Source organism: Nymphalis io, chromosome 10 (assembly GCF_905147045.1).
Source record: "Nymphalis io chromosome 10, ilAglIoxx1.1, whole genome shotgun sequence".
Classification (NCBI taxonomy): domain Eukaryota; kingdom Metazoa; phylum Arthropoda; class Insecta; order Lepidoptera; family Nymphalidae; genus Nymphalis; species Nymphalis io.
The window spans coordinates 3,907,357-3,930,228 of record NC_065897.1 but is presented as its reverse complement, the minus strand read 5'-3'; the positions used below and the strand labels follow the sequence as shown (position 1 = coordinate 3,930,228).

General features: G+C 31.0%; 1 protein-coding gene across 1 annotated transcript in view; it reads right to left on the bottom strand.

The window, feature by feature from the left end:
* The window catches only part of LOC126771217 (cadherin-related tumor suppressor), a 101,712-nt gene that overhangs the window by 8,812 nt on the left and 70,028 nt on the right, over window positions 1-22,872 (bottom strand). The window contains exons 2-7 of the mRNA XM_050490973.1: window positions 9,329-9,637; window positions 8,178-8,411; window positions 2,093-2,294; window positions 1,515-1,702; window positions 690-1,112; window positions 69-570 (exon numbers count right to left, since the gene is read on the bottom strand). Coding sequence (XP_050346930.1) covers window positions 69-570; window positions 690-1,112; window positions 1,515-1,702; window positions 2,093-2,294; window positions 8,178-8,411; window positions 9,329-9,637 — 1,858 coding nt within the window. The remainder of the gene's footprint in view (window positions 1-68; window positions 571-689; window positions 1,113-1,514; window positions 1,703-2,092; window positions 2,295-8,177; window positions 8,412-9,328; window positions 9,638-22,872) is intronic.

Genomic DNA, 22,872 nt, shown 5'->3' with positions numbered 1-22,872 from the left:
ATTAAGCTATTATGGGTAAAGAAAATTTAAATAAGATTAGTAAAAAATCATAGAAATATTAAAAGTACCTGTATCCATTGCAACAAGTGACAGCGTATATTCATCTTGAGTTTCTCGATCTAATGTCCTCAATAGAGATATTTGTCCAGAAGACGCATTTATCTTAAAAATATCTGCATCGCCTTCTTTTATAAAATAACGAACTTGATTATTAAAAGGTGGAGAATCAGCATCATAAGCATGAACTTTCAATATGTATCCATCGTTAGGTGGAATAACATTTTCCATAACATAGGCTAAATAGGGAGAATCTAGGAACGTCGGTGGGTTGTCATTTATATCTTGAATCGAAATTGATAATTCGGCTGTATCAAATCTCACATCATCTTTAGCACAATCTTCTGCTTTTATCAATAGTATATAACGAGATTTTCTTTCAAAATTTAAATTTTTTGCTACTCTTACAATACCGGTGTCTTCGCTTATACTAAAATCTCTATTTTCATCACCAGATGCTATCGAGTATCTAACTCTTCCGTTAGCATCTTCATCTATATCTGTTGCAGAAACCTAAAAAAATATATTTATTTATGAATTATTTTTTAAAATACTACTGAATTCATACTACACTACTCTTACTTTCACAACAATTATATTATTTAAAAAAAAAATCATTTATTCAAACTTACTTGTAGAACACTTGCTCCTATACTAGCATTTTCAGGGACCGAAGCACTGTATTGTTTTGGATCAAAAACCGGACTGTTATCATTTTCATCGAGAATTTTTATATAAATTTTGGCTTTAGTATTATTAGGCGGGTCTCCTCTGTCCTTGGCCGAAATAGATATTGTATAATTAGATTTTAGTTCCCTGTCAAGTTTTCCTGTTGCTCTTAAAATACCATCAACATTTCCTAATGTAAAATATCCATTAATTTCGGGGCTGGATGCCATAAAATATTCAACATATCCGTTACGACCTTCATCCTTATCAATTGCCTTAATTGTCATTACAACTGTATTAAGAGGAATGTTTTCAGAAATAGCAGTTGTTTTAGGAGAAATAAATTCGGGTGCCATATCGTTGACATCTTTCAACTGTATCGTAACCTGAAAAAGTATTAAACGCAAAAAGTTAATTAAATGCCATTTTGAGTTAAAATAGATATAAAATGTTCTATTATAATTAATGAACTAGCATAGCAATATTTATTATTTTTGTAGCGCATTAGCGATGTGAGGAATAGGTTCTAACAATGTCAATGTCTATGGGTGGTGGTGACACCATTAGGTGGCCCATTTGGTAGTCTGCAGTTCCGTTTTTAATAATAAAATTAAAAAAGAGAGAACATGATTTTTTTCATATTTATAATCAACGGAATAGGCGATAGTTACTTCGCTAAGCTATTTCAAGGACAAACATAATTACCAAAATATTATGTGTTAATTTATTAACTTAATTATTCCTGAATATCTGGTATATTTCATATAATCAATAAAGGTATTTATTACCTGCACAGTTGATGACAGCTGCGGTTCTGGTGGCTTAGCTAAATCTTTAGCGGTTACTATCAAGTTGTACAATGGAAGTGTTTCTCGATCAAGTAATTTTGCAGTTATGATTGTTCCATTTGGTGCTATTGAAAAGTCTTGATTTTCATCGCCAGATGTTATGCTGTATATCAGTTTTCCATTTAGTCCTGCAAATAATACAAACTTCGTATAAGTAAAACGATAATAGCAATAGTAGCATATAAATAATGCTAGTAAGTAAACAAAGTAATTTCTGGCTAAGAAATTACTTTGTTTTATGTATTTTTACTATTTCAAATGAAAACTTATTGGCTACATCAATTTCAATAAAAATGCTAAAAAAATAATGTTACTATTGATACAGAAATTTAGTTTATTAATAAAATTGAAATGATAACATTTAAAACAATAAATGAAAGTTTTTAAAACAAAATAAATAAATATCAGTAGTTCATACTGCAACATGTCTTCCTAGTCTTATTCATGATATTAAATTGTTACATAAATTGTGTATGAAGAAACGTGTTAAGATAATATAAATTTCACTTTGCTTATACCTGCATCCATATCAGTTGCACTAACGGTGACCACCGAAGTACCTATTGGGACATCTTCTAGAATTTCATTTGAAAAGCTCATAGGATCAAACATTGGCGCGTTGTCGTTAAGATCAATGACATTGATGTAGACTGTGACGGTACCGGACAAAGACGGATGCCCGTTATCCTGTGCTTGAGCCACGAGAATGTAGTGTTGAGTCTGGAAATATATTTACAAAGAGATATTATAAAATAAAAAGGACATTTCATTATAAGATTAAATTTACGGTATACCGCGGACTTTGGTCAGGAATATAGATATTTCTGTCCCTTTATAAAAAAAATCGACATATTGACCCACGATTTGATTGTTATCGCTTCAAATAAACATTAATAGCTCATACTATTAATTTATACATACAAAAACATAATATAACGTATCCAGTAAAAATATGCCAACAATGTCAAATTATAAAATATTTGAAGTACAGAAATATAACATCACCATTTAAAGAATCCGTCTGGCATTCAGATTTGCCATATAATAGGTCATCAAAGCTTTCCAACTATGACAAGCTCCCTCATTCGCAGATCGTGAAGCGAGATGGTTGTTTAAAAAAACAGGCAGCGGTCTCGGAATCCGGCTCCTGAATGTTTTGCCGACGGTCGCTTTGTCAGACATTGTTCGGGCCTTAATTTCGATGGCGAATCCAGTGGGCAAATGCCGAATATGATGCGCGACGCCAAAAAACTGTACCGGGATGAAATTAGCAGCTCTCTAGTGGGGTACGCGGAATTGGCGGGCGGTCGAGAAAACGAATGTACAGCGAATTGTTTTTACTAATTAACTAAACTAAGCCAGACCGGTAGATTTGACGAAGAGCTAACGAGACAAATGACCACATTGATCTGCGTAGCAACGAGGATTTGCTCCATTTAATTACATTTCAGTTAATTTATTATTAAACTATTAAATTATATAATATTAAATTAATGTTATATTAATGATTTTGTAGGAAATTGATCTTAAATCGAAAGTATTTTCAAAAGTAACGTTTACTAAAGTTTGCCACGCTCATGGTACCGAACAGGTTTCAATGAATAGCGGGATCAAATAATACCTTGCATAGACCTACTTATGGGAAATACCAGGATACTGCACGTCATATTGTGATCTATGAATATTTTATTAATGCAAAAAATTGTATTTTTTTTAAATATTTTATTCGAAGTATAAATTAGCTCTCGAGATAAATGTACTTTACTAATGAAATTCATACTACTTGTTATAAAACTTTCATAAATTTATTATAATAATGATATGATACTGATATTAAAGTGTGATATTAATAAATTTCAAAGCGAATTGTATAACTTGGCACATCGTCTAGGTAACTGCTGATTTATGGTTATAAAAAATTAACGACTTGTATGTCATTTTACTGCACGCGAGGTAAGTACTACAATAAGCTAGTAAAGATAAACTCTGAAGTAAAAACGACATAAATAAGCTTTAAGCTGTGTTATAGATTAAAAAAAATCCACAATATCTAAAGGCAAAGTACCTAATTTATTACTTATTTAAATAAAATACCAAGGAGTGCGCCTGTCTAAGAATCTGTTTTCATTTCAAACATTTAAATTTCACTTAACCGTAGCATTGTCTTAGCATTGAAGCTTCAATCTCCAATTAAATATTCTCTATTCCCTTAAAGCCCTCATCACATTTAAATTATCTTCTAGAGTAAAATAAAACGTACGTATGTACAAATAAAATATTGTCCTTTGGCATTTGATTTTTTATTGATTGCTTTAATTTTGTAATATGTATTTTGTTCTTTTTATTTTAATTTTGTATCTTATAATAATGTCTGTACATGAATATAAATAAATAAACCTTTATGTACAAATATAATTAAGTATCACTCGATAGTTAGTATAATTCTTTTTAAATGATGTATGATATAAAACAAACTGTAACGGTTACTTATTCAAGTTAATAAATATAGAAGATAAGTTGATTCAGTCAGTAATATTATTAAGAGTTTATTTTAGTATTAATAGATGAACCGGGCTTCATATCGATGCTTTATAAAAAGAACTCTACGGACGAGGCGGTCATTTCACCGAGCTTGCATTAAAAACTCGCTCAAGGGCATCATCGCCCTTCGTCTCTGAATTGCACATCTTACCTACAACATCAACAGCATGCAATATTTTATGGAGCTCGTAATAAATTTTACTTATCCGTATCTTATTTTTACGCCTAAAAGGCATTCGGGTAAGGGACTCTGAATGTTTTACAAGAACTGCGAATTATTTGCCCTTAACTAATTAGCAACAACTTAAGCCAGCAATGTTTTAGTAAAAATTAACATTATTTAATATACAACAGGAGTTATGAGTAATTCGAATTGAAATAAAACTCAATCTTACGTGGAGTTGTTGGTTTTAAAACCAATATTGGTTATAACTTACTCGTAAGACGGGATGGCTCTAGTTGAACACGTGGATCACATCAAAATCCCAGGTTCAAATTCGAGCCAAGCACTACTGAGTTATCACGTTCTTAATTTATAATAAAATTTTAAATATCGTGTTTAACGATGACGGAAAATTTCGTCAGATGAAATAAGCGTCGTGGAATAAGCTCTAAGCGATCTTCATAACGTACTCATCGTACTGTTGTGCGGCATTTACGGGACATGTGAGAAGTTAGATTCATCTTGAATATCATGTTGTACATAAATAAATCTTTATCTCAAAATACGGATTCTTTATTGACATATACTCTTACACTGCTTCCTACTCCAAACTTTTTTTATATATTACATAGTTCTTCTGAGCTTTGGAAACAAATATTTGAGACCAAACAACTTTTGGAACGTTACGTCGTGTCGTTCAATAGAACTACTCGAGCGGTCATCGCCCTGTCTTAGATTTATGTTAAGATAATTGTATCAACTGCAAGAACAAGCACACGAAGTATCATCAAGTGGACGATAGTACATTAAAGGCAAACAAAATAAATAATCGATTATACATTGCGGTCCAGTAGATAATCGATAAATTTATTACTTTGAATATAAACTAATAAATTTCATGTATGTGCTATTCTTATACATAAATACGTATATATTTTAATTTTGATGTTATCGAGTCATTAAAGAAGTTATATTTACTCTTTTATTTGCTCGGATAATAAGACATATATAAACTCCAATATTTATTATATATCGAATCATAGAGATATAACATTCCATGTAGCAAGCAGACAGACTAAAATTAATATAGAACATATGTAATACAAAAGTATAAACAAGACTGTAGTTTACTTTATTACATTCTTAAGATAATTAATGACGCCTTTACAATAATACAATAAAAAGATATTCAATGCTTTGTAAATTTGAAGTAATTATTCCACAAGACAATCGATCTTTAATTTTCTATTTGTACAAGATAAGAATTCTTTGCAACAGAAAGAAACGGTTGTTCATATATATACCTAGGTGTACTGGTCAATGCCCTGTCTTGAATTTTGTGGCGGAAAATTCATAACCTCTAGGCAAAACATAATAACGCTAGATGCACGTTTCTCCCGCGAAAAGTAGCACGAGAAGATTCTCGAACAAAGGGTTTATTCATACAGAGCCATTCTGATTTGTTGATAATTATTTACAATTTGTATCTGATATTCATTATTTAAACAATATTGTATATTTTAATAGTTTACATATTATAACCTTGTGGTTAAAACATTTTTTTGTAAAAACAAAATGTCGTCGGATTAAATATAACATGTATGGTGCAGAAAAAATCTTTAAGGAAACCGATAATGATGGAAGAATTCCGAGAGATACTTGTACATCGTAATCTATATAGAAAGAGCGTCGGGGATGACGCTCCGTCTCTGTAAAGAGAGGAAAGGCTTTTGCCCACACGTGGACCCGAACTGTTACATAATTACATATTTATATTAGCTACAATCAGTTGTAAGAATTTCGTTGGTTCACCAATAGTTCTATTTTCACTCGATTACCACCCACTCATCAGATATTCTACCGCAAAACAGCAATACTTGATATTGTTGTGTTCCGGTTTGAAGGGTGAGTGAGCCAGTGTAATTACAGGCACAAGGGACATAAAATCTTTGTTCCCAAGGTTGGTGGCGCATTGGCTATAAGCGATGGTTGACATTTCTTACAATGCCAATGTCTAAGGGCGTTTGGTGACCACTTACCATCAGGTGGCCCATATGCTCGTCCTATTCTATAAAAAAAAAAGATTACAACGAAACAAAAAGAAGGGATATGATTTTAACAGGCCATATTTATATGTTAATTTAAAAAATATATAAATTACAATAATGGAATATATTATTAGATAATCATCAATAAATCAAGTGTTTAATAACACAGAAGTACTATACAAAACAAGTCCCAGATACAAATATAGTGTTTTTTATAATTATCAATTGTAGTAAGTGAGAACAATACAATAAAAATAAAGACTTTCGTGGGTAAATTCCGCGAATATAAAATGTTAAACTAATTATTTTATCTGATGTAATTATACGCTAGTAAAAAACTATTTAAATAAAACTACTATTTAAGTATCTTTTATAATGAATAATATAATTATAAAGCGTGACCTTACTCAGTTATCATCAAATACACTCGAAATTGGCCCTTCGTCATCTAAATAAGACCAAATAAACTAATAATGAATAAGTAAAGTGATAAAGCCTATAAATTGCCTACTACTAGGTAAAGACCTCCTTTTCTCTTAAGGTTTAGAGGTTATTCCACCACGCTGCTTCGTTGCGGGTTGGTTGGTTGTATATCTATAATGTATGTCAGAATTTCATCTAACACATGCTTACCTCGCGATGTTTACCTTCACCCTGCTCGGCACAATATCATTGACAAAGCGAAATTAGGCCGATGAAACTTCTGTGAGACTTGCTAGAGCTTAAATTGGAATGCGGTCAAGATTCGCTTGTTATAGCCATCTCAGCTTTTGGGAAATAGCCCGTAAATAGCTTACTTTTAAAAGGCAAAGGGTTTGAAGCCTATTCCACTACTCTCTCAACTGTGAGTTGATTACCACTTAAAATTTAAGAAAGGATTTTAAGATTTAATGATAAGATTGCACCCCTCTCCAACTACACATGATCTAGTCTTTCGACATGCCATTCTTCCAAAGATACTAAGAGACATAAATAGTGTTAATAATCATATTCGTTTTTCAGATAAGGCAAACGTGGCTGCGCTCAAAACACACTTACATGTAGATATTTTTTTTTAAATTTCCGCGGGTTTAGCTGCTAGTAGATAAGTATAAATATAATTATAGCATCATCGTTTATTAATAAATATGAGTAATATCTTCCCTGTTACATTTATTTAACGATTTCAAGATTTTTTAATCGTTTAAATTTCGGCACTTCTAATAACTAAATCATGTCGCATGAGTAAAATCAGTGCGCATGACGATTAGCAAAAGAACCCTCAAGGAGGTTTCATTAAACAAATTAACTTCGTTGAAAGAGCGACAGTAATTGGCTATTATTTTACCCCTGAGAATATTTATACGAATGATTTTAATCACTTAACCTTTAAGCATTTTTTTTTATTCGCGAGTTAACTGCGCATAGACGCACATCGTAAAACAACTAGGATACCACTTTATTTTATGTCCTGTTTAAAGAGTTTTACTATTATGTGCGCAGCGTCGTCTTTTGTTTTAATTCCGATAAATATTAAGTAACCATCAGTTATCCGATCGAAGTAATAACTATCATTAATGGCGATCGATGATGACGATTTAAAAAGAATTAAAAAAATATGATGCCGTCGTTAATGCAGCATGAAGTACTTGTACTTATTCTCTTCATTTGAATTGCAGGCGTTATAAAACATATATATAAGTACCTATCGAATTTTTGTACGGAAGCGTCAATTACTCCAGCTTGGACTGACGGTCCATTCGGTTAGCAGACATATATAAACTATTAATAACGATATTAGGTGACGTAAATTCGCCACCAAAAATCCAAAGCTACCTTCTGTGCTATAATAAAAGAACTAAAAAAACTTACCTCTTCATAATCAAGTCGCGCTGTCAAAGTAAAGATGCCAGTTTGTGGATTGAGTGAAAAAACATCGTTAGCCCAATCCGATATCACAGTATAGATTAACTGAGCGTTAGGTCCGGAGTCCAGGTCTATAGCAGCCACCGTTCCCACAACAGAACCTCTAGCAGCATTTTCAGATATGTCAAAGGAGTACGCACTCTCTTTAAAAACGGGCGGATTGTCGTTTGTGTCGGTGACCTTGAAACAAATATTTAGAATATTCTTTTAGTGAAAGTCATCATTGATCAGAATAACATAAAAGTAACTAAATGTACGCAAACAGGTAATACAAACTTTTGTTAAGTGATGGAATACGTGTTGGAAATATAAATGAAGAGAAAAAAATATTTATTATTTTCCTTTGGATGTAGAAGGATCGTAAATGGAACTAAATATCAATTATAATCTTCTTGTTGGGCTTGTCATGCCAGATGTAGCCGCACGATATGGGCCTAGCCGTTACACTAAATAGAAAATAATATGTTTTGTCCCTGATCTTTTAATGTTTTGATATATTAAAATTGCTTAAAGGCAAATATATTAATGAAATGATAACCGATCTCCGCATATTTAAAGGGGCGGTCTAGTGTTGCTAGATGTAATAAATAGTAACTATAATTGAAGCTCATCTAACCATATAAAAAGTGTTGAACAACACAATATATTACTATTTCAGTTTTATAGCAAACCCATTTTTTATGTCTACTTTGATAAATAATAATTAGCAGTTTTGTTTATACATATTTTAATGTTTATAAATATTTGGGGCCTTCTTTTTGGGGACTTTAAAGAAATCGGTGTTTTAAGTATGATTTCAAAATTGTCACGTAATATATGAAACTATTATTATTGTTACATATACAAGATTTTCGTAACAGTTCGTTAAAAATAAAAATCATTTGCTTAATATCAGACCCAATATTTTATAAATTCAATACCTAGAAAATACCGAATAACAATTCACCGAAATAAAAAATCAGTAAAATTTACAATTGACGCCACGAGTTTGAAGATTTCATTATACATTATATATAACTTTTATATTACTAATATAGGTAGAAATATGTTCTATGTATGTACTATTTAAATTATTATGTTTGTATTATGTAACTAACCTGAACGACGATTGTAACCTCTGTAAACTGCATTCCATCGTCAGCTCTTATCACCACCTGATATTCAGATATTGTTTCCCTATCAAGTGGTTCTTTTAATGTTAATTTTCCACTTTGAGCATCCAACGTAAACGGCGTGGATTCTTCCGAATGTATGCTGTATGTAATAGTTCCTATTGTGTCGGGATCTTCAGCAGTAACTGTTGCAATAACTTGTCCAGGCGCTAAGTCTTCCGACGCAAAATATGCTGATGGAATGTTCTTGAACTCCGGCGGACTGTCATTCTTGTCCAAAATAATGACTTCGACCTGTAAAAGAGGAATAGTTTAATATAAAAGTATTTGAAGATACCTATGACCATTTGTCAAATTAGTCTTGAAGTATAAAAACAAAGGTTTTGAAACAATAACGTATTTAACCAAGCATCGACTTTCGTAAAACAGACTCGAGTCAAGACGACTGATGTTTTATTTATAAAACTGGCCGAAAATCGACCACTTTAACACAGTATAAGAACACGAACAAAATTAATAATTCTAAAAATGCAGCCTGCGAGCGGTTGTCTCGACAAATGTGTGTCCCTACTGACTGACAGAATGATAAAATATACTTTACGTTATTTCGTTTTACAGAGTGAAAAAGCGATATATTTTTTTTTTTATAGAATTATTGAAGAACGCCTTAATTTCAATTAACTGATTTTTAAATGTAGAGCATATTTTTCATGATTTTCAACAAATCGAATAGAAAAACTTAAAATCAAAGATCTCTAGATAATATGTCAGAAATGCATTTTATGTAAGCGAAGGCCTAAAGTTTCATCCGCGCTTGATGAGATGTATTAGATAAGATTTATGAAGTCAGAGGCAAGCTTTACAAACGCAACCGGTGGACGTTTACAAAAAGCTATCCGAACAAAACTCGACAAGTCAACAAAGGGACAGAGGAATGAAAGACTTAAACCACCATAGTTTCGTCATCTGTACGCTGAAGCACGAAGAATTCGGAACACAATGATCGGAGCCGTCACAGATAAGAAGAGACCGATTGTCAAAAGTTCTCTGCCCTCGACTAAGAGAAGCTGCGCATTTGTTATGATGACTCAATCTTTTCTTTATGTTCGTACGAGGGTGCCTTGTCAAGTAAGGTGCTTAGAAAAACCACTAGACGCCTACGTTATTTTACGTAAGAGAAGCAGCAATTAACGTTGATTGTACGACGGTGTCGGTCTTAGAAATAAATTGAAATGTGTTAATAAAATTTATTGTTCAAGAAATAAGAAAGCTTGAGAAAAATTTAAGATTGATTGTAAACGCATCGAGCTTTATTGATATTACAGTACATATTCTCATCGCATGTTTTATTTTGTAAACATACTAGAATATAGAAAGTTTGTAAGACTAATTGTTTCAATGAAATATTTATTGTTACGTGTAAAGGAACGTGAGTAACAAAACCGATAGAATAATACCCGACTCTTATAAGTTTATGTTAAAAAAAAAAACAAACGATTTATTTAACGAAAGCTTATACGTTGTACGTCTTTTGCTCTTAGACCCCCTAGAGATCATGTTTGAAGTAATCGATTAAGGGATGAGAAATGACAAGACGTCAATTTTGTTGGAACGTCGATTAATCAAGTTTCGATAATTGATAGAGGTTCGCTACTAGATTAATACTGAATACCCAACGTTTGTTTTAGCTCACGATTAAATAATGATCCATAAATTCGAAACTTACATAATGCATGTAATAAAAATCGTAATCATTATAAAGAGATTGATTATAAAACATAGTAACAGAATTTCCGAAATTATAAATGTAATTTGCCTTTTGAAAATATTGAACGTGGACGAAAATTATATCGAGAATATATTGTTATTTCTAAATGAACAAAAACACACAAAAACACGTCAACCATAACTAAAGAAATGCACCATTGAGTTTTCATGTGGGTAATTAGTTTGTACGTGACATAATAGCTCCCAAGTTTTCCTTCAAAAGATGAAGCTTTAGTCTCACAGTTGGACATGTAAAGGCTCTTACTTAAGTATTACGAAATTAAAAAATTAAAACATAATGAAAAAGCTAAAAAATAATCTAAATCCTTAACTGTTTATTTCTTCTTATAGATGAAGCCCCTTCTGATCGCTTTGTGCTTAAAAAAATGACCTTAAAATTTTGTCGTTTTGGTAACATGTAATATATGTTCATGGACATCAATCATTCTAGTCATTTACCTCAAAAATTTTGACGTCACGCCTTGATTGCCTCTTACCATTTTTATAAAATTTCACCTTGCAACTCAAACTTCAAAGGATATATTTAGTTACTGTGGTGATCGCAAAGTAATTTATCATTTGCCAAAATTGATTGTGCTTTTGATACAATATACTCCTAATTTGTGTTCGGTTGGTGAGTTTAATCAAAAGCGCCCTTTGAAAAGTCATTAAATATAGTCGATAATCTTACGTTACATTGTAATTTATTGCATTGTGTTTAAAATTATTAATTGCTTTAAAATTTTATATATCTGCAAATAATTGTACTATTTATCAACTTTTGTTTTATTATTTTCATGTAATTATAACGAAATACTTCGATTAAAGTACGTACGATTGAATAATTCTTAGTACATGTGTGTAATGTTGGTTAAAATAAAATTTAAACAGCTTCGGATCTAAGGGTGCTGCCCTGAGTTTAAGAAAGCGCCATGTTCATAATTATGTCAAATAAATATTCTAACGAGTATTAAATTTCTTAAAAAATGTTATATATATGTTACAAAAATTACATAGCCTTTTGTGATGTTTAAATTATTATTTTAAATCCGTAACAGACGGGGTTCTCATAGACTCGAAGCAATATTTTATTAAAGATATTTATAAACTGTTATTAATGTTCCTACTTCCAATTATACAATCCAATCCAACAAACATATTATACAGAATATTTTAGAATTCCATGATTAAAAAGTTCATATTTAAATTTAAATTTTTAATTTTTAGCTTAGTAAAAAACGCTGAATATATTATGAAACCATGATTTTCGGCTTACTAGACAAAATATTATCTTTTTGATGCCTTATATAATATATTGCAGGTTTGAGAAGAGAGTGGAAGGGCCGTGAGGCAGTGGACAGATATGGTGGCATCGTTTAGACTTGGCCTCTATGTTTAGAGTGCTTCGTGACCGCAGCGCGACCGCTATACCCTCAGGACTTCGCACAATTATGTACGCCTCACAAAGTTTACGGCATATGCGGTAATTTTTTCCTTCTATTGTTGTAATACGATGTTAGCGAATCAGTTTTATGACCTCATCAAAAATACAAAAATATTATTATTTAAACGTTTACTCGTAAATTGAAATTTTGTTTATTAATCAGCAACCGTTCGTTTATCGTATTACAACAAAAATTATGTTACATATTTAAAAATGACATTATATTTTGATATATATTAAAAGTATTGTATACCTTATAAATAAAGCATTTATGTGTCGAACAAATATAATAAATATCTTTATTAGTTACAAATTGTCCTGAAGTAATATTAGTATATTTTACTAATTACAACTTAAAACACGTATGACACAAAATAATATAGTTTAAACAATGCGCCCTTTAATTTGAACAAAGTGTATGTCTGCGTGCCGGCGATTCGCTGTATGCATTAGTATGCGGGCGCGCAGTCCGCCCACACTGACTATCGATATCCCACAAATATATTTAAAATATGCACAAAAGTACGACGGGATAAAGTGCATCGATAAGAAACGATGCAATTTTCATCGCCTAAAGCACATTTATTGGACGGTTGGCCCTATGTTTACCGAAACTTTGGAATGTGCGTCACTTTGCAGATTTAGTAAATGATACTGTTATCACAAAATTATAGGAAAAAACTTAACTTAAATTGAGTATATTTATATTTTTCATAAATATTATCAAAAGACCACTAACTAAAATAATACATTATGTAAAGGCGACGTATTTATATTCTAGTACTCTTTTAAAAACAAGAATAAGGTTTGGTTATGTTTGAAAAATTAAGCTGAATTGTTTTATACTTACTTCCTCTAAAAAAAATATTTCCCAATTATCTGTCAAATAAAAAAGGACAATGAACTAAGTTACGGTTAACGAAGGTCCTGTCTAAAATTATTATGTATGCAGATCAATTACTCAATATAAAAGAAAACTGCAGAGATTTTTCCGCCCACGAATTGAACCCTGAACCTCGAGCTTTATAACCTAGCCACTTGACCAACGCGCAGTTATATAACATACATAAAGCAATACCAAATTTTCTAAAACTGTAATATCCTTCACCGATTTTACCTCAAAACGTATAATTTTATATATTTTTTTTTCTTTAATAAAATTTGTCCTTTACGTGGTATATGATTTCGAATAATGCTTATCATTAGAGTTTATGTAAGGATTATGCCCCGAAGACAGACACGCAAGCACCCTCAATTTCACCTAAATTTGCAACCCGAAGGCATTATCTTCGTATTACCGCTTGATCGATAGTATAATTTCATTATAACAAGAATTTCACATGATTTTGTAAATGTGCTGATATTTACAATATATATCTTTTCTATTTCAAACCATTTTTACAATATAAAATAAATACTTAAAGAAATGCTTACAGTAACAGCCTGTTAATGTCCCACTGCTGGGCTAAGGCCTCTTCTCCCTTTTGAGGAGAAGGTTAATGCTTCTAAAACAATATTATTAAAACAAACTATTAAATTTTAAAAACTTTAGTAATTTACTTTACAAATTTATAATAATAATTTAAAACAAACTGTTTTTTATAAGCAAAATAATGTAGTTTATGTTACAAATTTATAATAATAACAATTTGTAAGTACTACGTTTAACTTAAACGGACAGCAGGAAACCTTCTAATATTTTGCCGTAAACAATATTCACCGTCTCCCGGCAAATAAATGAAGTACACGAACGAAAATCACGAGTTCAGAATTTTTCAACGTCGCCCTTGGATCGAGATCTGCGCTGGCGCAGCGGCGAGTACAAAGCGACTAACGATTAACGATTTAAACCAAATGAGAGCATGTCATTTTTGTTTTAGGTTGTTTGTTATCTGACTTCGATAATTTACAAAAAAAAAACACGTGACGCCTATCTTTGTGTAATATATCACAGATCGTAAATATCTGTGAATATACTAAGTGAAAACAATTGCTATATAACAATTATAGGAACACGGATTTCAGCAATAAAATACGTAGGTGTATCGGATATAAATTATGATACTGCGAATGATAATACCCTTTCACAACGTGAGGTCTATTGATGACTCATGTCTAACGAATTAGAATAAATGTACTTCTCATCTGCCTCATTTAGGAGTATCGGATTATCTATAAATTTCGAGTCATCGCAACGAAAACAATAGAAATAATAACAAAAGAATTACAACGTCAAACGAAAACGGCTCTATCGATCGCAGGTGGTTGAGATTCTAGCGATTTATCGGTGGGCGATATAACTGTTGATATAATAGACACCCCGCCCCGCGCGATGTCGCAACTCGCTCGCCGATTTCGGTCAGCCCGTCGGTCATCTCTAACGATGGAGCGATAATTAAGATCAGACGTCAGCATTATTTACGCCCGCAGCATCCCGCCGACCCGAGCGAGTCGGTCACGACTTTTTCCTTGTCAGGCAACACCATTGTTGCTTTACTCGTGTCCAGCTCAACTAAGAAACAGGATTTCATATTTTTTAATTTAATAGCAATATTATGTTAAATTTTTATCTTTCAATCTTATGTAACTGATATAGTCAGTAAGTCGTGTTATTTTTTTGTGTTAAACTATATAGAGCAATAACAAAATAATTTTATACTTGCTATACGTCCCGGCTTCGCGTGGGTAGAATAGTAGTAACATCCTGTGAATGTCCCACAGCTGGGCTAAAGTCTCCTCTCCATTTTTGCGGTAGAATAAGGGTCAACATAATATATCATAATATATATAACTCTATAATATATACTATTCTACCATTATATAATGGTTTACGCGGCATACGTGAGTGTAGCTCCCAGTCGGCATGTTTTTTTCCGACATCTTCATCATTTATCGTCACAATTCAGCCAATTTCCATAAAATCTTGATGAATTATACACCAAAACCTTTCTCATAATTTTTATAGTTGCTGTATTATATTTAAATAATTATTTATATCCATAATCATACTAATTATAGAACAATACTAATAATATTAAAGCGGTGTTGTTTGTTTATTTTCCAGTTTCACGCTTCATCCAATTAACCAATCGCTATCAAGTTTCGATATTCACATGACATGGAGATACAGGATACTTTTATTACCATTTTCATGAAACGAGTGCTCGAGAGTCGAGCTATCGAGCACGTAAAGGTTATTATTAAAAATATAAATCATTTATTTAACATAAAAGCATTACACATAGATTTTTTTCTTTTTTAAATTAAATAAGAGGTTTTGTCACACAGTGACAATGTCACCTCCATCGTCTCTTTAATATAAACAGAACATAATTAAACATAACATAATATAAGATTATTTTATAAGCGTTTCTGGCCTCTTCAAACGTTGATTCCACATAGTTATTGAAAAGAAAATACCCAGACCTGAGAAGAACCAGCGAAATAGACTTATTGCATATGATATAAAAATGTATTACACATTCATAAAATAAAAATTAACGTATAAATATAAAGTTTTATAATAGATAGTAAGGTTAAATAATTTATTTACCATAAAAACTAACGGTAACTCATCTTGACTGAGTCAATTACCTGAATAAGTTATGCAAATATTTACCACTAACTTGAATGAAACTCACAATCTAAAAGTTACGGGACAGGTTCGATCCTTGAGCCAAGTGGTCGTTATAACGAATGCGCGAATGTGACAATAATGTTTCCGAAAATACTTTTTTTAAATTGGCAACTCATTAAGTTGAACCTGGCAATGATTATAAAATGTATATTATTATGATATACGTTTTACGCTTATCATTTGGTCAATGCAACGCCATTATGTTATGGAGTACAGATAATAAAAAGTCGAATTTCAATTTATTTTAAGTTTTTTTTTTTAAATCAATATCATAATATTATTTATTCAAATAGGCTCTTAAATATATAGGCGATTAAATTTAATTTAAAGCTACAACGTATATATACTATAATAAATAGGTAAATGAGAAATATAATGGTAGGTGGTCACCTTAGCTGATTTGCATTGGAAGAAATATTAACAAATCCTTACAACGTCAATGCCCCGTCGATCATAAAAACTTACGTCTAACTTATAAACTGATTTCGCTCATTCTGTCATTATTGATTTGACATTAAAAACAAGAAGACTGTGTCTTCTTTCATTGTTCACTTATTCAGCCGATACACATAAATTGTACTTGTAATAACACCAGCTTAATATCCAACATATCTATCTACCCAAAATCCCAAAACACAGCAGTAGGTACAATGTATTTATGTTTGGCTGTAGAATAACTGAGATGGAACACTAATAATAAATATCATTAACATATTATTTCTCTTAAATTTTAAAATTATGTATAAAAACGTATAATTTATGTATGTTTCATAGTAAGAGCTAGTTAAAAAAAAAGATAAAATCAATAAAACAACAATATAACCAGACTTGAAAATAAATTCCAATATTATATAACAATTTCGTATTTTTATAGTGAGTAAAGAATAAATTCCTTAAGAATATATTGTTTATTTATTATATAACTTTGTTTATAGCAGAACGGAACATGCGTTCTAATTGATATGAGTTTACGTTTGCACAGTTTTCAAGTAACTTTAGATAAATAAAAAAATATTGCGCGATTAAAATTACGTAAATAGTCTTAGTAGTCGTCTAGTAGATTATTTTTACTTTTTACTGTCTTATATGAACAAACATCTCGGAAAACCTTACTTCGGACAAGTCATCTTAGATTATGTGATTTGATCTTTGCGGAAATATAACATTGTCTTATAAATATCCCCATAAATAAAAAGAACCTTTGATTAATTGATTGATGAAATACGTGTTTGTAGATAATAAGTACCTTATCGTATTACCTTTAACTAGATATCATGGTTCAAATTCAACATAACACTTGTGAGTTATTCAGATTCACATTATAATATGTAAAATGTCTGCACATCACTTAAGAATTCTAATTGTGTACAGCGAAGAAGCAAATCTTTACGATGTAGCGGATCTAATGACCGGTCAATATTCCCACGAATTGCGTACACCCCGAGTCCAAGGCATAGATATGTATCTACGCGTAAATTGAATAATAAATACCTTTTTCGTAGTGGCGGGCATTGTGACAGCGTTGAAATTAATGCTTTATCTAAATGCTAACTAGTTTTAGGTTATTACTCATTCGGTTCTTAGTTACGGCGCTTTGTTTAGGCTCGAACACTTGTATGTTGTACAACTAGAACAACGAAATGTACAAGAAATGCCTTCAAACTTATCGTCGATAGATTTAACAAATGGCGCGTGAGCAAAAATGTAAGTATATCTAAGCTACTTATTGGCAAGCCCGTCTGGTACAAGTACCACTCACTCAGCACTTATTCTATTGCTAAAGAGCACAATTTAGTATTTTGTTTCGGATTGAAGGTTGAGTAAGCCAGTAATTACAGGTACAAGGGGCATAACTTTTTAGTTACCAGTGTTGGTGCGCTTGGGTGATTTAAGGAATAGTTAATACAACTTATAGCGCCAATAAAAATGCGCGGTGCACAAAAATAAGTGCCCAGAGAGATATCTGAACTAAAGGCTTTACGTGCTTTCCAAAGCACGAGAGTATAATACCACCAAACTCATAATTTCAACGCGAATAGAAAAAATATTAGTCTGACCCGTTAGAACCTTCAGGTTCTGCAGATTTATAAGCTAGCCATTACACAGGAGAGGCAGTTGTGTGTAATATACACAAACGACATGGATGGCCATTTTATAATTTTCATTGTTCTATGTTCCAGCCCACCCATGATTACATAATGGATTTGGCGCCAAATAATGGAACTGTTTTTTAAATTTTAAAATTTATGGAATAAGTTAAGTTAATTAGTATAAAGACGTAATGGCAGTGATATTTAGTTATCAAAATAAATTTTATAGATTTCACGAAATGATACATTACTTTGCTAATAAAAAAAATGTTAACTTTGCGTATTAAAAACACGAAGAAAGTGTATTTTAAGCTCATACATATACATATACAACTTATAATAACAATTTCTAAATATTAAGCGTTTCGACTATATTTTAAAACTAACTTTAATACATGCTACAGAAACATTACTTTTACGACTTTTTCTGAACGAAAGAACGTATTAAAATTCCGGACTTACCAAAAGCCATCAATATTAGGTGAATTCGGACAGCTTCTAATGAACTCAGGTTTGCGATAAAAAACTTTTATCAGTCAACAATACAAAGCCATTAGTTGGTTGAATAAGTATTTCTTATTAAATCAATTTTTATCTACGTCGTTTGTTATTTAAATATATTTCTCTAGTAATTATATATGTTTATATAAAATCGTTGTTTATGTCTACTGTGACTCAATGACCACAAATATAAATCTTTATTTTAATTTTTTATCATGTGTCAAAAGTCATTGCATTCGGATTTTAAAATAAATATTAACGGTAAAAATGTATTAATAAATATAAATAAAGTAAAAATATATATATGTATAATAAATATTCTTATTAACATGTTTCCATTAGTTTCACCTGTAATGTAATTAAAAACATTACGTAAGTAAAACTAGCAATTAGTAAGAAATAAAAAGTTTACAATCGAAAAAAAAAGGGAAAATACCCTTTCGCCGGTTCTTCCCAGGTCTGAGGTGTTTCGTTCCGAACCGATGGATCTTTGACGATTGTCAAGTGTAGTGCTTCTATATATTTAATAAAGTTTTGAGTTTAAAAATAATAATAATTATTATTATTATTATTAAATACATAGTTAAACTCATAATAAATATATTTTTTTTGAAACAATCTTTAAAATAATCTTAGCAATATATATTTTTACTATGCGATTGATTTTGCGATTTTTACGGTTTCGTTAAAATTCTCTCACCGAAACAGAATGTTATCGAGTCTAAAGCACACAATGGGAGCGAGATCGTTGTCTCGGACAAGCCACGACGGCTGCAGCGGGTTCGATTCCCGTTCGACGAAAATCAGGTTAACGAACGGATCTTATAGTTACTTTTTGTGAAAGACTTAACCCAAAAGCAATAAATATTAAACTCTTAGAGATATTATAATTATTTTAAGCCCGGGCATTACTTTTTGATGATTTTTAATCACATACGTTATAAAATGTATCTTTAAATTAAATATTAATATAAAATTTAGGTCGTAAAAAATGCCCCTTAAAATACCTAATAAATTTCATGTGTATATTTGAAGTTCATTATCGTGCCCTTAGCTTAATCGAAAAAGTAAAAATTGATGAGACGTCACCGAGAAAATAATTCACACACTTGTTTTAAAAGCCGAAAATAAAGGTGGTTTCACACGAACGGAATTAATCATTTTGAAGGACATGTATCATAATATAAAATCGATACATATTGTTTGGTAATGTAACAACAACAATAGAGTATAAATGAAACCCAAAGAAAACTGCTTCAAACTGGTTTAAATTAGAATAATCTACTTACAAATCTTCTATTATTATACATTCACCGATAAGATAAACAAGTATATATCACGAACAGGAACCAAATCCAAGAATCCTAGAGTAGCGACCGTGGTATGCTAGCCATTTTCGTAGATAGTTGTCGGGCAATTTCGCTGAACCAAATTCATGATACAGCATTAGGTACGATAATTATATTAAATTCCATTAAATAGTCATTAGAAAGTTAAAAATTATATAGTGCGCAAATTTCCCGAAAAAAAAAATCTTATTAAATGCGTATTAACTTACTTGATGCTATTTTATGTCGGTGTTCTAAAGGGAATAATACTTTAAACATCAATTAGATTACCCTCGATTGGACTAAGTTGAAGTTTAAAGAAAGGCGGCCCATAAAAAAATTAGCTAAATCTTAGCCCTCATTATCATTCGGAACGAAGGTTTCTTCAATATTAATTAATTATCTGTGTATTGATTTTAATGATAGTCAAAAAGCCAGGAAATTAGCGTTTATATACATACATATCATAAATAAATAAATAATGCTAAGTATAAAACCTATCGAAATAATACCAAATCTTTATAATAAAATATGTAAAATATACGCTAATTGCGTATAGAAGTTTCAAATGTATAAATTAATTAATTTCAATATTTCAATAGGTTTATACTAGGCTAGTGTAATTGTGATGTTATAATCCTAAAGATTACGCGCACTATCCTTTACAACTAGGCCAATCAGCTGTATAATTGAAATACTTTATTACCTCACTCCAATAGTATGAACAGGACTTAATTCTGCATATTATATTACCTAAGGGCTTAAGCCAGTTCATTAAGGATCGTTCAATCATTTGTTAAGGGAAGGTAAAGAATTTTCTAAAGCCTTTTTATTTACTTTTTTCGTTCGCCATTCTTTTGTATGTGTATACAAAACGTGCTTACAATTGGATATATTATATGCTCACATATAGATGTCTTAAACACAACTTTATTATAATTGAGCTCTTTTTTGAATTGGCCAATCAATTAGAATTACACGTACATATATGTTATTATTAAGGAAACGAAATGAACTTGAAATGAAAAAAAAAAACTATTCAAAATATATATAAATTTAAAGTTCCGGTTCGGAATATAGATTCTGTGGAGAAGGACAGGCAAGAAATTCGGTAGTTCGAGTCAAATATAACTACACATATTATGTTCTTATCATATTAGAGACATCGTTAAATAGCTGCTAAATTAGCTTAGACTTTTTATGGATACGTATCAGAAAAATAGAAAGTGAGATTTAATATCAAAACGGTCTTGTCTTCCGTTTAGGCATAGCGTGACTACGTTTGCGAATGGACCGCTATCTTTTGAAATTTGTCTGCAAAGGATTGGTAGATTAAAGTCACGATTTATGATCTAGATATAGATTTTCCTTGTTTATTAGTTACTAACTATCAGTCTAGGTTTCTTTTCAGTACAATAAAGGTTCACTCCAAGATTTTTATCTAATATTATCTATTTATAAATATAAGTGATATAAAAATATATAAAAATTACCATAAAAAAAGTTTGCGAGTCGTATCAGATAATTGTGATTACATGATTAGAGCTTGTTCCATCATACTACCTTACTGTGGGTTAGTGGGTATACATGTTACCGTAATAAGAACATACAGGTATTCTCACGATTACTTATTACTATACATTACTTGAGTTTAGATTCACTTATTATATCGCGTTTATTCTAAAAATACTTCCACATTACTGTGCGTCTTACTTTTCAATTATATGATTGGTATCAGTTTTATTGAAATGATGTCAAACTCTAATAAAAAAAAATCTAATTTTGCCTAATTATTTATATCCCATTCCTTGCAATGTGGATTTACTTTTAAAAGAAAAAAATGATATCAATATTTTTTTATAAAATGAAATAACTTTAAACAAAAAAAAAACAACGTTTTATCAAAAGGTATTGCCGTAAAGATTTTACGATCGCCCTGAACATTAAAAGTAACAACTTTATCCACAAACCTTATCTAAAATCAATTTTTACTTATTGACTGGCCTCACTTCAATATCTACGTATAAATGAAACCAGTTACATGCTTGTCACATCACTAAATTAGGGTTGCGTAATACTTTGACTTGACAATTTAATATATTTTTTTTTTAAAAATAATTATAAAAAGGTATCGCATGGTTAAGGCCGAATTAAAAGCCGAATTAAACTATATTTGGGTATCTAAAAAAAAGTTGTGTGCACTATGTTATAGTTTTATATAATTTGTGTATTTTAGCTGTATTCTGTCATTTTTATTATTATATTATGTAATAAGATATAATATCAGTAGTACATAATAGTATAAAGTAATCGTTTCTAAAATATTGTTATTATTGTTGTTATATTTAGTTACGGAGTACCAACAATAAGCTTCACAATATACCTTCTGATAAAAGTCAGTTCACACTTAAAGTGTGAACTTTTATCAGAAGTTTTATGTAATTACAGGCACAAGGGACATAAAATCTTAGTTCCCAGGGTTGGTGGCGCATTGGCTATGTAAGCGATGGTTGACATTTCTTACAATGCCAATGTCTAAGGGCGTTTGGTGACCACTTACCATCAGGTGGCCCATATGCTCGTCCGCCTTCCTATTCTATAAAAAATGTGCTCAACATTTCCCGCTTAAATTCTACGGAATCCGAATAACAAACGGAATGACCGAAGTATTGTAATCAACACATTTTATACTAATTTTCGCACGCTGCGTTCACAAAGATATAAAACTACATTTTAAGTAGCTACAGATATATGCAGAAACG